General features: G+C 41.7%; 1 protein-coding gene across 4 annotated transcripts in view; it reads left to right on the top strand.

Annotated features, from left to right (window-relative positions):
• SLC16A14 (solute carrier family 16 member 14) overlaps positions 1–7750 on the top strand; it is a 41443-nt gene extending 33693 nt beyond the window's left edge. For 3 of the 4 annotated variants that reach the window (XM_074010404.1, XM_005574532.5, XM_065526199.2), the window contains one exon: positions 196–3034. In XM_074010404.1, coding sequence (XP_073866505.1) covers positions 196–347 — 152 coding nt within the window. In that variant the 3' untranslated portion in view covers positions 348–3034. Of the gene's footprint in view, positions 1–195; positions 3035–7709 lie in introns of those variants that run through there. The other variant, XM_045367847.3, reaches the window with a different exon arrangement.
• The last annotated feature ends 8796 nt before the right edge of the window (positions 7751–16546 follow it).

Raw genomic sequence — 16546 nt, 5'->3', positions numbered from 1 at the left:
TGCTAAATGAGAACCAAAAAATATAAAAAACAACAACAAAAAAAGGAAAATGGATAAATGAAACATTTTATTGGTATGAAATGACATATAAATTCTTTTAGAAACATTTATAGCAGCAATAAATGCCTGCTTTATATTCTTGACTTTTATTGTATCAACTCCATGATAGTGAATATATTCTTTTTTGTTTTGTAGGGTGGATCTATGACATCACGCAAAAATATGATTTTTCCTTCTACATATGTGGTTTGCTTTACATGATAGGAATACTCTTTTTACTTATTCAGCCGTGCATTCGAATTGTAGAACAATCCAGAAGAAAATACATGGATGGTGCACATGTTTAGTATCATGTAATGTTCCGTGTGGGTTTCACTGTAATACTCATGCCTACCTCGCATGGTTGCTGTGAGGCACCTATGACAGGACGTGGGAAAGCATTTTGTACAGTAACTGGCACTGTCATTTGTAAATGCCATTGTCACAGCCTCATTTGTAAGCAGCACTGCCTCTCTGTTTGGGGAGATGTAATGCTGGAAGGTATTAAGGACTACATGCATTCTAGAGACGACAGTGTTGTTCAAAGACAGCCTAGTAAATAATTGGTAGAAATACCCTTATCAAAATCATTCTCTTGTCATCTACTGGAACTAGGTTTTTAAATACAGCTTTTAAAACACACACAGGGAATAAAAGCTTTTCAACTCAACCACTTCTTTGTAAGACAAAACCGAAGTATCTGTGTGCTTCCAGAAAGATTCCAGATCAATGGGTTTCAAGCACAAGAATATGACGAGATTTCAGAAATTAATTATTACAGGGAGCTATTGATCTACTAGCATCAAACAAAGGCAAGCTCTAATTCCACACGTAATACAATTTAGTACAATTAAAGAAACACAGCTTGTATTTTTATGAGGGAATTCTGCAGCTAGGGATCGGGCTTCATAAATCCTCCTCTAAAAGAAGACATTTGCCATTAATCCTAATTCACTGTTATCCAGTTATAAATGGAATCTTGAGACAAAACCTTAACAAAGAAATAACAGTAATGATTTCCTTAGCAGAAGCCGGATTTGTACGCACAACATTAAAGGGCTACAATTCAAGCACTTTTATTCATATCATTGGCCTCTTAGATGATAAACATGATCTGGGGCCTGTAATATTTTTTTCTGAGTTTCTTCTGCCCAAAAAATGTAACATAGAACTAATTGCTAACTGACAAATAAAGCTAATAGTTAAATCATCTCCAAGGAATGTTGCTAATCCAAAATATAACACTATCAATTTGTGAGGGTAATAAATAGAATGCCCTTAGTGTAGATGTCTGTGCCACACCTGACATTGGAGTAGTGATAACAAATAGCCCATCTCTAGACTCTCATGTTGTTATATAGACCATTCATTTGCCTGAGCGTGGCACAGTTTTAAAAATAGTTCTCTTGATTGATTTCATACAGAAGATGACTGTGATCCATGACATCTAATAATGCCCTTTCTTTATCTGAGATGTCTATTTTTCTAAGCCAAACGTTTTTCAGACTGCAGAATGTTCTTCCCAGATCGTTTGAAATTTCTGACTGCCTTAGTTGTTTACAGATAGTTTAAATCTATTTAAATTTCTACTCACAATTTGATCATCACACCCACACAAATCCTTCAATATCATTGCCAGTGTCTTAGGTCAAATTTATCTAAAGTGAATACAGCCCATTCTCAATTATCCTTGACAATTAGAGGCAGGAATGCTACTAGGAATTGGAAGCAAACAATGTCACCCCCAGCGTAATTTTAGCCAGCAGTTTCAGTTATACTCAACCATACCCTTCTGAGCTGTTAACAAGTCATTCAATGGACAAGTTCTCTTTTAGTTCCATCTCCATTATTTCCTGCTCTAATGTCTAGTGGGAGGGGTTGTATCATGAAAGGACCACCAAAATAATAAAAGGCAGCTAATGGAATGGAGAAACAAAAGCATGGTTAATATATACACTCACTATTACCTCCAATGACTCGGGAATTGCCTGCACATTATTATATCCAATAGATTGCATGTCATATTCCATTTGGTTCAACACAACAACCTATGTGTTATCATTACAGCTTTGGCTGCTGTTAAAGAATCCAGCTCTCTATTTTGATAACGACAGTCTTAAAGCTGAGGCAATGCTCCCTCCTCTATCTCTATGTAATTTGCCATAGAATTAGGATGATTAGATTGAAACACGTTATATGTTTTAAAAACTACATTGCTTCATTACTTTCATTTTCCGACAACATCAAATTAACAAGAGGCAGTGTTAAATATTTTAAATGGTGCTATAGCCAATGTATTTGGATGCTTGCACTGCTGGTTGTGTATCATCAATATAAACTTTTTATCCAATGACTCGACTTTAATTACATCTAAGTTAGACTTGTTCACGTTCAGTTTGTACAGTTGTGTGTTGACTTACTATGTTTTTGAAAGTGGCGACTTCTACCAAATGAGAAGTTCCCATTGTCAAAAAAAAAAAGAGACCTGCTTGCAGTATTCATGTTCACAACAGAGTAAAAGAGAATATTGTAAAGAATTACTGCAGGGCCGGGCGCGGTGGCTCAAGCCTGTAATCCCAGCACTTTGGGAGGCCGAGACGGGCGGATCACGAGGTCAGGAGATCGAGACCATCCTGGCTAACACGGTGAAACCCCCTCTCTACTAAAAAATACAAAAAACTAGCCGGGCGAGGTGGCGAGCGCCTGTAATCCCAGCTACTCGGGAGGCTGAGGCAGGAGAATGGCGTAAACCCGGGAGGCGGAGCTTGTAGTGAGCTGAGATCCGGCCATTGCACTCCAGCCTGGGCGACAGAGCGAGACTCCGTCTCAAAAAAAAAAGAATTACTGCAAATATTTCCTGTTTGTTATTTGCTGTTCTTTGAAGATATTATAAAAGGTTAATTGTATATTTATATCATGTGCTTTATCATTTTCCTCTCATGAATCCAAGTAATTTTTATTTACATACAACTAAATAAATGTTGTCCTCTTTGAAGACGGTCAGTGAGTTTTTGTATAACATTTCTATTTTGTTGGCCTCGAAGAGAATACTCCTAAAATGTAGGTGGTAATTATTTGTTTCATTCTTTCCCCTGAAAAACTATTTCTGTAGGTGCGTTCACAAACCACGTGGACAGAATCACTTAGAATGATTGTGAAAAGTGCTGCGTCTAAGTATTAAATTTAAAATGCACACATCTTTGAATCCAGCAATTGCATTTCTAACATCATTTTCTACATATGAACACAGACTAATATGTAAGGATTTTTTGTTTATCATTTGTTATATAAAAGACTGGGCTGGGTGCAGGTGGTTCACGAGGTCAGGAGATCGAGACCATCCTGGCCAATATGGTGAAACCCCGTCTCTACTGAAATACAAAAAATTAGCAGGGCATGGTGGCATGCACCTGTTGTCCCAGCTACTCGGGAGGCTGAGGCAAGGGAATCGCTTGAATCCGGGAGGTGGAGGTTGCAGTGAGCTGAGATCGCGCCACTGCACTCCAGCCTGGCAACAGAGCAAGACTCTGTCTCAAATTAAAAAAAATAAAAAAATAAAAGACTGGAAACAATTTAAATGTCTACCAATAGATAACCGTTAAAATATAGTATAACTGTTAAAGTACAGTATAAAGTATTTTAAAGTATAGACCTATGATAATACAGTGGAATTTGTAGAATTATTAAACAAAAAAGGCAGATCTATATGTAGAATTTGGAAACAGTCTGAAGATATAGTGCTTAAAAAAAAAAAAAAAAAGCAAGATAGGCTGGAAGTGGTGGCTCACGCCTATAATCCCAGCACTTTGGGAGGCCAAGGGGGATGGATCACTTTGAGCTCAGGAGTTTGAGACCAGCCTGGGCAACATGGCAAAACCCTGTCTCTATTAAAAATGCAAAAATTAACTGGGCATGATGGTGGGCACCAGTAATCCCAGCTACTCAGGAGGCTGAGGCAGAAGAATCGTTTGAACCCAGGAGGTGGATTGCACCATTGCACTCCAGCCTGGGCGACAGAGCAAGACTCTGTCTCAAGAGAGAGAGAAAAAAAAGGCAAGATAAAGCAATATGTTTAATATTCCAATTATATGTTTTCATTACCAAAAAAAAAGTCATTCATATATATAATAGGCTTAGACATGAATTGAAAATTGCTGGGAAGAAATATAAAGAAGCATAAGAAAACATTAACAGTTGTTGGCTCCAGGGAAGAAAATCTGTGGACTAAGGTAGGTCTGATTTTTTTTTTTCCTTATGCCCATAATGCTTTTTCAATTTAAAACTTGTATCCAAAATTATTTTGAATGCAGATTCCTGGGCCTACTTAAAACCTAGAGAATTAGGAATGGGACCAGTAAATCTTCCTTTTAGATAAGTTTCTCAGTTAATTCTTGTGCATATTAAAATTGCACACCCAGTCTCAACATATTTAAGGGCAAAATATTCCAATGAATTTCAAATACTTGTCCTGAACCTCTCTCGTTATTTCCTTTTATACAGCATTCTGGTCAATTACTATCTATGAAGCCTTCACAGTGTATAATCTTTTACTCGGTCCTTTTCCAATCAGCAAAAGTGGACTGGGGTTCTATAGGAGCAAGGCAGGCTAATGCAAAGCCCCTGCCCTCAAGCAGCCTGCATGAATAAGTAACCAATACTCCAGCACCGGAAGAATGATAACAAAGCCAAGGGAAATGAATCCTGATGTGTTTAAATGATACTATAGCCGGGCGTGGTGGCTCACGCCTATAATCCCAGCACTTTGGGAGGCTGAGGTGGCTGGATCCCCTGGCCAAGGTGGCTGGATCACCTGAAGTCAGGAGTTCAAGACCAGCCTGGTCAACATGGTGAAACCCCATCTCTACTAAAAATACAACAAATAGCCGGGCGTGGTGGCATGTGACTGTAATCCCAGCTACCTGGAAGGCTGAGGCAGGAGAGTCGCTGGAACCCAGGAGGCAGAGGCTGCAGTGAGCCAAGATCATGCCAACGCACTCCAGCCTGGGCGACAGAGCGAGACTCCATCTCAAAAACAAACAAAAAAAGATGTAATAAATAATATGAAAGAAGGAGGGCTGGGCGTGGTGACTCACGCCTGTAATATCAGCACTTTGGGAGGCAGAGGCTTGAGCCCAGGAGTTTGAGACCAGCCCAGGTAACATAGTGAGACTCTGTCTCTACGAAAAAGTTTAAAAAGTTAGCTGGGTGTTGTGGTGTGCACCTGTAGTCCCAGCTACTTTGGAGGCTGAGGTGGGAGAACTACCTGAGCCCAGGAGTTCAAAGCTGCAGTTCATGAGCTGGGATCACATCGCTGCACTCCTGCCTGAGTGACAGAGTGAGACTCCATCTCAAAAAAAAATAAGAAGTAGAAAAATTCAATAAAACAATTAAAGAACTAAAGAACTTTCACTAGGAATGACCACTTGTCAAATGAAAGATACAGGCTACAAGGGCTAGTGTTACAGTTCTGAAACTTGGGTTTCAAACACAAACAGCTTTAAATAGTGATTCCTCTAGACCTCTAATAAACAAATATGCCCCACCATTGGTATAAATTTCAGAAAGAAAAAACCAGGAAACAGGAATGTTTGCTATTAACCCAGCTAAAACCTGATAAAAATATTTTAAGAGCTGTACAGTCGAAAGTACACTTAATTAAAACCGATATTTAGGCTATATATGTATACGTACACTTATTTGAGTCCTCTGTTCGCTCTGTGACAGCTTCTCAGTCAACTGAATTTCTCTCTTCTGAAACCCCTGCTAACTATATGTGCTCCCTCTGTTTCTCCTTTCGTTGACATGATTTTTTGCCAAGGATAATGTAAAACCTTCTTGGCCAGTTGGAAAACAAGATCTTCTGAAACTGGCTACTCTAGGACTTGTTCTTCCATTTACTACTGTCTCTTCTTCCTCTTGCCACTTTTGACACCAAGAAAGCTTCTAGCAGCCCAAGGACCCTTCAGGAACAAGAAAGGACACCACAGACTCCTCCTTTTTGGGTAGGGTACCTCTGTTTTTCCTCATGGAGCCCCAAGAATTGTGGGGTGGACAGGCTCCCCTCAGTCTAAAGCTCTACTCTTTTTTTGTTATTTTTGATATAGTTACACTCTGTCACCCAGGCTGCAGTGCAGTGGCATGATCTCGGTTCAAGGCAACCTCTGCCTCCTGGGTTCAAGCGATTCTCCTGCCTCAGCCTCCTGGGTAGCTGGGACTACAGGCACGTGCCACCACACCAGGCTAATTTTTGTATTTTTAGTAGAGATGGGGTTTCACCATATTGGCCAGGCTGGTCTCAAACTCCTGACGTCTAGTGACCCACCTGCCTCGGCATTCCAAAATGCATGCTGGGATTACAGGCATGAGCCACCTCGCCCAGCCTAGCTCTACTCTCTTTTGTATTGAACTCCTTGATCTTTTCAGCTTTCAGATGCATACATGTGTATGTGTATTAGTTATATGTTGTGTCTACATATATGTATATGTCTATACTTGTGTTTGGATATTGTCTACATGGTATCAAATTGACATAACAATAAATGAGTAATCAAAAATTAAATACATAAGCCCAAATATTTTTCAAGTTCATGTGATTTGAGTAAATCTTTTGGTAAATATGAGTAGTTTAATATTGTTGGTTTAATAAAAACAAATGTCTTTTGACTTATCAGCAAAATATGCATGTATTTAATGTTAAGGTGATTGCTTTTATGATATTTAGATAATATATGGTAATATTAATAGCAAAATGGTTAATAGAAAATTTAAGTTGAGATGATGGCTGGATTTGTCTAATGGCTCATGAGATTTTTCCAAACACAGTTGTTAAGAATGAATAAGGCTGGGCATGGTGGCTCATGCCTGTAATCCCAGCACTTTGGGCGGCCGAGGCAGGCAGATCATGAGGTCAGGAGTTCAAGACTAGCCTGGCCAATATGGTGAAACCCTATCTCTACTAAAAATACAAAAATTAGCCAGGCGTAGTGGCGCACACCTGTAGTCCCAGCTACTCGGGAGACTGAGGCAGGAGAATCGCTTGAACCCGGGAGACGGAGGTTGTAGTGAGCTGAGATCATACCACTGACTCCAGCCTGGGTGACAGAGTGTGACTCCATCTCAAAAAATAATAATAATAATAATTATAATAAATGTAAATAGGACAAAAGTTTATAAATTGACTTATAATATGTTTTATAATATATTTACTTTAAGAGTTTCTAGGCTGGGCATGGTGGCTCACACTGTGATCCCAGCACTTTGGGAGGCCAAGGCAGGCAGATCACTTAAGGTCAGGAGTTAGAGACCAGCCTGGCCAACATGGCAAAACCCCGTCTCTAGTAAAAATACAAAAATTGACCAGGTGTGGTGGTGCATGCCTATAATCCCAGCCACTTGGGAGGCTGAGGCAGGAGAATTGCTTGAACCAGGGAAGCGCAGGTTGCAGTGAGCTGAGATCATACCACTGCACTCCAGCCTGGGTGACAGAGTGAGACTCCTTCTCAAAAAATACAATAAAATAAAAAGTTTCTATATCCTTAGAGTTTTGCTAAGGCAAATTACATGATAAATGTTCATTAAATATGTAGGTCATTTCCGAATAAGATACAATGCTATGACACTCAGTACTAAATATTAGTTTAATCTTACATACTTTTGGCTTCTTATTTCAGAGAAACGAAATATATCTGGATGTTAGTAAATATGTTCTATTCCACATTGAAAAGTGGTTCCATGGCCAGGCGCTGTGGCTCATTCCTGTAATCCCAGCACTTCAAAAGGCCGAGGCAGGCCTGAGGTTGGGAGTTCGAGACCAGCCTGACCAACATGAAGAAATCCCGTTTCTACTAAAAATACCAAATGAGCCAGGCATGGTGGCACATGCCAGTAATCCCAGATACTTGGGAGGCTGAGGCAGGAGAATCTCTTGAACCCGGGAGGAGGAGGTTGTGGTGAGTCAGGATCATGACATTGCATTCCAGCCTGGGCAACAAGAGCAAAACTTCATCTCAAAAAAAAAGGAAAAAAAAGAAGAAAAAGAAAAATAGTTCCATTAGAAAGCCTATGTTTCCTACAGGCTTTAAAAAAGGAAATAAAAGAAAAAGAGCCTATGTTTTTAAAAACTGTAAAATGTATATTCATAAATTGTTGGGATGTGGTTGACAGTTACTATTCCTTCCTCTATACTCTTAAAAACCAATGAGAAACCAAAGATATTTGGCTTTTGCTGGCTATATCTACCAATATTCACCATATTAGAAATTGAAACCGAGGGCCAGGCTCAGTGGATGACACCTGTAATTCCAGCCCTCTGGGAGGCTGAAGCGGGAGGATCACTTGAGCCCAGGAATTTGAGACCAGGCAGGGGCAACAGAGTGAGACCATGTCTCTACAGAAAAGTACAAAAGTTAGCCAGGCATGGTGGGGCACACCTGTAATCCTAGTTACTCGGGAGGCTGAGGTAGGAGGATCACTTTAGCCAAGAGATTAAGGCTGCAGTGAGCTGTGATCACACCACTGCACTCCAGCCTGGGTGACACAGTGAGGCTCTGTCTCAAAAAAAACAGAAAAATCAAAACTGAGAAATTAAAAAACATTTACATATTTCTTCATTTTAAAATAATAATATTGAGACTATCATGTTAATATAAGTAACATATTTTTATGATAAGTAACTACTTTTTTAAAAAAATGAGTAAGGATAGCAGCATTGTTTGGCTGGGCGTGGTGGCTCACGCCTGTAATCCCAGCACTTTGGGAGGCTGAAGGAGGCAAATCATGAGGTCAAGAGATAGAGGCCATCCTGGCCAACATGGTGAAACGCCGTCTCTACTAAAAATACAAAAAATTAGCCGGGCATGGTGGCGGGCGCCTGTAAACCCAGCTACTCAGGAGGCTGAGGCAGGAGAATCGCTTGAACCTGGAAGGCGGAAGTTGCAGTGAGCCGAGATCATGCCACTGCACTCCACCCTGGTGACAGAGCAAGACTCCGTCTCAAAAAAAAAAAAAAAGAATAGTAGTATTGTTTTACATTTTTGCAAATTTCATTAATGTTTGGCTTAATAGAAAATAGGTTGATTCTCATATTTGCTTCTGCAAATATAAATATAAATGTATTTTTGATACCACATCAGACTCAAGAAGTGGTATTTCTTAAATGTTCATGGTAGTGTGCAATCTGAAACCATATGAATAAACTTCCCGTACAATATTACATTAAAATCCATTGATCTAGCTTACACTTTGAATGAATCTTTTGCCCATTTCTGATTTTGTAAAATGATGTTTTGATCACTTGGAAAATATTGCTCCACTGAGTTTTGTAGATCTTCTAAAATTTTTTCATATTTTATACAGTATTTTGGAAATCACAGTTATTAGTTGTGTAAAAAAATCAGTTATTCCATTTCTATGGAATGTCCGGAGTAGGCAAATCCACAGAAACAGAAATTATATTAGTGATTGCCAGAGCTGGGGACAGATGGAGATAGAAAGTGACAGCTCATAAGTACGGGGTCTCTTTTTGAGCTGCTGAAAATGTTCTGGAACTAGATAACAGTGACAATTGCTCAACTCTGTGAATATAATACAAAAAGCACTGATGTATATACTTTTAAAGGGTAAATTTTGTGATATGTGAATTACATCTCAATTTTTAGAATCACATGTTTTAATACTACTAGGCAGTCTGATGAGATGGGTGGTAATAAAATTTTCAAAGTATTTTAAAGTACTTAAGAATACTTTAAGTATTGGAAAGTGGACAAGCTCATGGAAGTTGGTGTAAGTTATCCGAAATATAATTTTCCTTTTGAAAGTTTGAATATTATCATTGGCAAGGAAAACTGCGCTTGTTTACCTTAAAGGGATAGCCTCATTTCCAATAATGTGTCTGCCAAGTATAAACATGGTGTTTCATGAAAAAAGGGGTAGTTGAACTCGTGATTCATCACACAACTGCTTTTCCTCATGACAACCGTGACACTCTGATGTGCAGCAGATGTGCTCTTGCTTCTTCCCCGCTTTGTCACACAGTATTAAAGATGGCGCGGTGGCTCATGCCTGTAATCCCAGCACCCTGGGAGGCCGAGGCAGGCCAATCACTTGAGGCCAGAAGTTTCAGACCCGCCTGGACAACATGGTGAAACCCCGTCTCCACTAAAAACACAAAAATTAGCAGGGCGTAGTGGCGGGTGCCTATGATCCCAGCTACTTGGGAGGCTGAGGCATGAGAGTGACTTGAACCCAGGAGGCGGAGGTTTCTGTGAGCGGAGATGGTGCCACTGCACTTTAGCCTGGGTGACAGAGGGAGACTCTGTTTCAAAAAGAAAAAACAAAAAAGGAATTTGATTAGTCAATGTTGATACCAGATGAACACAAGCAAAACATCAAGCGCAGCCTTATCTACTGACTTGGACATTTGTAAGACACCAGTACAATCCTGCAGAGAAGAGATTAACTCAGCCTTCATGTTTGCTGCTAGAGCTTTAATTTGACAAGTTACTGTGTCATTAGAAAGTGGCACTGTTTGGCAAAACCCTGTCTCTTCCAAAAATACAAAAATTTGGTGGGCGTGGTGGTGGGCATCTGTAGTCCCAGCTACTTGGGAGACTGAGGCAGGAGAATCGCTTGAACCCAAGAAGGCGAAGATTGCAGTGAGCCGAGATTACGCCACTGCACTCCAGCCTGGAGGACAGAGCGAGACTCCATCTCAAAAAAAAAAAGTGGCACTGTTGTGATTTTCTTTTGCTGAGTTTCCATCCAGCAAGCACTTGGCAGTGCCAGCTGAATGGGCTTGTGTGTGCCTTTCTGAGGGCAGTTCAGTAACTTACCCACTTCAATGGCTTTTTCGTTTCTGGTTTAAAAAGCTACAATGATACATTTTGGGCTTTTAAGAAACTCATCATATCTACATTTAAAATATTCAACTCCTTTTTTCTTTAGACTCTGAATGATTCATCTCAAAGTGATGCCACAACTTGAGGGGTCCAAAAAAAGTAAAATTTTAACACTATAAAGCCCCAGAAAAGTGCCTTCTGAATCATATTTATACTTCTTTTTACTAGTTTTTCCCTTATGTGAGTTTGAAAACTCCTTAATATGCAGTTTCATTTTTTTGTTTTAGCATCTTTAGTCTTAGATAGTGCAGTTGTGGGCTAAGAAAGCAAGATTTCCCATATCCCCTTTTAAAGCAAATGATCCATCCTTAAATAGAATAAAAATATAAATGTTTAAGTTGTCAATAAAATATTAAATTCTAGAATTCACATTTTAGGGTTTAAAAGCTATTTTAAAAAGTATTTTGGCTGGGCAAGGTGGTTCACCACCTGTAATCTCAGCATTTTGGGAGATCAGGCGGTTGGATCACCTGAGGTCAGGAGTTCGAGACCAGCCTGACCAATATGGTGAAACCCCATCTCTACTAAAAATACAAAAATTAGCCGGGGGTGGTGTCGGGTGCCTGTAGTCCCAGCTACTTGGGAGGCTGAGACAGGAGAATTGCTTGTACCCAGGAAGCGGAGGTTGCAGTGAGTTGAGATCGTGCCACTGCACTCCAGCCTGGGTGACAGAGTGGGACTCCCTCTAAAAAACAAAACAAAAGTACTTTTAAATATTATTGCAAAGTAAGACAACAAAGTATATCTACTTCTTGTGTTTCCACAGAGATAAACTTCAGAATACCAATTTACTGGATGAGAATGAGGTTACATAAAAGATAGCAGGTATAGGCTGGGCGCGGTGGCTCATGCCTGTAATCCTAGCACTTTGGGAGGCTGAGGCAGGCAGATCATGAGATCAGAAGTTCGAGACCAGCTTGGCCAACATGGTGAAACTCTGTCTCTACTAAAAATACAAAAATTAGCTGGGCATGGTGGCACGCACCTGTAATTCCAGCTACTTGGGAGACTGAGGCAGGAGAATCATTGGAAACCAGGAGGCGGAGGTTGCAGTGAGCCGAGATCATGCCACTGTGCTCCAGCCTGGGCAACACAGTGAAACTCAGTCTCAAAAAAAAAAAAAAAAAAAGATAGCAGGTATAACAAAGATAACTAGCAAGAGCACAGTGGAAGTACTGAAAACAAACTAGGTTAGCCTCTGAAAATTCAACATATTCGTACCCTAAACCTACTACCTTAGAAAAGTCTAGAAAACACAAAAATAGACAAGTGTGCATTCCACTAGTCATCAGAGTAACAACATCACAGTTCACACAGCCTCTGGGAAATTCCACTGCTAACTTGTGAAAGAATGAATACAAAAGGGGCCAGGTGTGGTGGCTCTTCCCTGTAATCCCAGCACTTTGGGAGGCTGAGGCGTGAGGATTGCTTGAGCCCAGGAGCTTGAGAACAGCCTGGGCGACATGGTGAAACCCCATCTCTACTAAAATACAAAAATTAGCCAGGCATGGTGGCACTACCTATGGTCCCAGCTACTTGGGAGGGTGAGGTGGGAGGATTGCTTGAGCCTGGGTAGAAGATGTTGTAGTGTGCCAAGACTGTGTATTACACTCCAGCCTGGGTAAGAGAGTGAGACCCTGTCTCAAAAAAAAAAAAAAAAAAAAAAAAGAATGAATGAATGAATGAAAAAGGTAAATAATGTCTTAGTATTATTATGAAAATAGTTCTGACCTCACAGACCACCGAAGGGTTTTGAGGACTCCCAAGATCCCAGCAGCACACTTTGTGCTAGGGAAATCAGAAGGAGAGACGGCTGAAGTGTGAAGTGGCCCTGGAGGCTGGGCATGACTTGCTTAGGGGGCTGGCATGATGACGGGGCAACAGGAGAACAACATGGGTGAAAACACAGACCCGGAAAGCACAGGAGGAGCTCAGCTTCAAGCAATAGCCTGAAGTAAGCAGGAATAGGGATGAGGCCAGGCTGCACAGGTAGGGGAAGGTTGTTTGTTCAAAACCTTGACAGATAAGCTATGAGAAGTTCACGCTGACAAGCTTAATCTCTGCAAAGTAGGAGGTCAGATTGATCGTCAAGTCATGGGTCTCATAAGTATTAATCAAAAGAACAGGATGGTGGTCGGGCATGGTGGCTCATGCCTATAATCCTAGCACTTTGGGAGGCTGAGGTGGGTGGATCACCTGAGGTCCAGACCTCAGGTGGTTGTTCCAGACCAGCCTGGCCAACATGGCGAAACCCTGTCTCTACTAAAGATACAAAAATTAGCTGGGAGTGGTGGCACCTGCCTGTAATCCAAGCTACTCAGGAGGCTGAGGGAGGAGAATTGCTTGAACCTGGGAGGCTGAGGTTGCAGACAGCTGAAATCACACCACCACATTTCAGCCTGGGCGACAGAGCAAGACTGTCTCAAAAAAAAAAAAAAAAAAAAAAGGCTGGGCATGGTGGCTCTCACGCCTGCAATCCCAGCACTTTGGGAAGCTGAGGCGGGTGGATCATGAGGTAAGGAGTTTGAGACCAGCCTGGCCAAGATGGTGAAACCCCATCTCTACTAAAACTACAAACATTAGCCAGGTGCAGTGGCGGACGCCTGTAGTCCCAGCTACTGGGGAGGCTGAGGCAGGAGAATCGCTTGAACCTGGGTGGCAGAGGTTTCAGTGAGCCGAGATCGCACCACTGTACTCCAGCCTGGGCGACAGAGTGAGACTCCATCTCAAAAAGAAAAAGAAAAAAAAGAACAGGATGGCGCTGAGAATAAACTCTACTCAGAGGAGCATATCAGAATCTCCAAGGAAGAGGTTTCAAACTCGGTCACCTTCCTAATCCTTTTATCCCCTCCCCTACGACCCCCAACGAAGGAAGCCACATGAGAACAGGGCCTGGTCTGTCTGCTTCCATGGCACTCCCAAGCGTGAGCACAGTGCCTCCAAGCACAAGGCAGACGCTGAAACACCACCTGGAGAAAGTCCTCTAGAAGTGTGCCCCATTTCCCAAGGGTGCGTGAAAGGAGAGTCACCCAGCTCTCTCCAGGGCAGCTTCCTTGGATGGCCTTGGATTCACCAGCAGCCCTGTAGGACCCACTCTGCTGGCCAGTGAAGGAACAGCTGCAGGACTTCCACAGGTGAAAACAGGAGAAGAATCCTTCAAAGGTGGAAGAAAAAGAGTAGAGAGGTAGGAAGTAAAGCCGGCTAGTGAAGAACCTCGGATGTTATGAAAAATGGGGAGCGTTTACTGACTGAACTTGCTTGTGGACAGGGCTGTGTTCTAGTTACGCAAGTGTTTCCAGGGCTTAGCCCAGTGCCTGGCACAGAGTAACTAATAAATAAACAGTATTTATTTATTTATTAGTTTTTATTTATTTTCGAGACGGAGTCTCTCTCTGTCACCCAGGCTGGAGTGCAGTGGTGCGATCTCAGCTCACAGCAACCTACGCCTCCCGGGTTCAAGCAATTCTCCTGTCTCAGCTTCTAGCCATCATCTCAACTTAAATTTTCTATTAACCATTTTGCTATTAATATTATCATATGTTATCTAAGTATCGTAAAAGCAATCACCTTAACATTAAATACGTATTTTGCTGATAAGTCAAAAGACATTTGTTTTTATTAAACCAACAATATTAAACTACTCATATTTACCAAAAGATTTACTCAAGTCACATGAACTTGAAAAATATTTAGGCTTATTTATTTAACCTTTGGTTACTCGTTTATTGTTATGTTAACTTGGTACCGTGGAGACAATATCCAACACAAGTATAGACATGTACATATATGTGGACACAACATATAACTAATACACATACACATGTATGCATCTGAAAGCTGAAAAGATCAAGGAATTCAGTATAAAAGAGAGTAGGCTAAGCCAGGTGCAGTGGCTCATGCCTGTAATCCCAGTGAAGGGGTGGCCTGCCCCTCCACACCTGTGGCCGTTTCTCGTTAGGTGGAACGAGAGACTTGAGAAAAGAAATGAGACACAGAGACAAAGTACAAAGAAAGAAAACGTGGGCCCAGGGGACCGGCGCTCAGCATACAGAGGACCCACGCCGGCACCGGTCTCTGAATTCTCTCAGTATTTATTGATCATTATCTTTACCATTTTAGAAAAAGGGAAGTGGCAGGATAATAGGATCATCGTAGGGAGAAGGTCAGCAGTAAGACATATGAATAAAGATCTCTGTGACATGAATAAGTTTAAGGAAAAATGCTGTGCCTTGATATGTGTATGCAAACATCTCCATAATCCTTTTTAGTGCATGAAGAGCAGCATTGCCGATAGCATGTCCCACCTTCAGCCCTAAGGCGGTTTTCTCCTTTCTCACTAAACAGAACATACAATCGGGTTTTACACCGAGATGTTCTATTGCCCAGGGACGGGCAGGAGACAGATGCTTTTCTCTATCTAAACTGCCAAGAGGCCTTCTTTCCTCTTATACTAGTCCTTCTCAGCACAGACCCTTCACGGGTGTCAGGCTGGGGATCGATCAGGTCTTTCCCTTCCCACGAGGCCATATTTCAGACTATCACATGGGGAGAAACCTTGGACAATACCTAGCTTTCCTAGGCAGAGGTCCCTGCGACCTTTGGCAGTGTACGTGTCCCTGGGTACTTGAGATTAAGAGAATGGTAATGACTTTTCACAAGCATACTGCCTTGTTTAACAAAGCACACCCTGCACAGCCCAAAATCCTTTAAACCTTGAGTCACCACAGCACATGTCTCTTGCAAGGACAAGGTTGGGGGTAGGGTCACAGATTAACAGCATCTCAAATATAGAACAAAATGGAGTCTCTTATGTCTACTTCTTTCTATATAGACACAGTAACAGTCTGATCTCTCTTTCTTTTCCCCACATTCCCAGCACTTTGGGAGATCGAGGCGGGCGGATCACTTGAAGTCAGGAGCAGCTGGGACTACAGGTGCATGCCACCAGGTCTGGCTAATTTTTGTGTTTTTAGTAGAGATGGGGTTTCACCAGATTGGTCAGGCTGGTCTCAAATTGCTGACCCCAGATGATCCACCCACCTTAGACTCCCAAAGTGCTGGGATTATAGGCGTGAGCCACTGCACCTTGCCTAAAACAGTATTTTTAAGTGAATTAACGGGAGCTGAGAAAGGGATACTAGATTAGAAACTCTCGGTAGCAGCTGAGAGTAGCTTCAGAAGATGAGCAAGAGAGGCTAAGGAATTGTGGGAATACTAGAGGACAAAGGGAGAGTAATTGTTAGAGCTGTTCGGTGGCTCAGAAGGAGAGAAATAAGAGGGCACTGAGAAGGTCATTAGAATGAAGCTTCTTTCAGGGAGAGACCTATATTCTTTTATTTGTAGAGACAAGGTCTCACTTTTCACTTTATTTTTCAGGCTCATCTGAAACTCCTAGACTTAAGGGATCCACCCGCCTTGGCCTCCCAAAGTGCTGGGATTACAGCCTGGCCGATTCCTACATTCTTAAGAAAAGAAAAGGGTGCCAGTTGCGGTGGCTCATTCCTGTAATCCCGGTGCAGGAGGCCAAGGCAGGAGGATCACTTGAGGCCAGGAGTTCGAGACCAACCTGGTCAACATAGCAAGACCCTGTCTCTACTTACATAAGTATTCAA

This window comes from Macaca fascicularis, chromosome 12 (assembly GCF_037993035.2).
Source record: "Macaca fascicularis isolate 582-1 chromosome 12, T2T-MFA8v1.1".
Lineage (NCBI taxonomy): Eukaryota > Metazoa > Chordata > Mammalia > Primates > Cercopithecidae > Macaca > Macaca fascicularis.
This window is presented reverse-complemented; position numbering and strand designations above follow the sequence as displayed.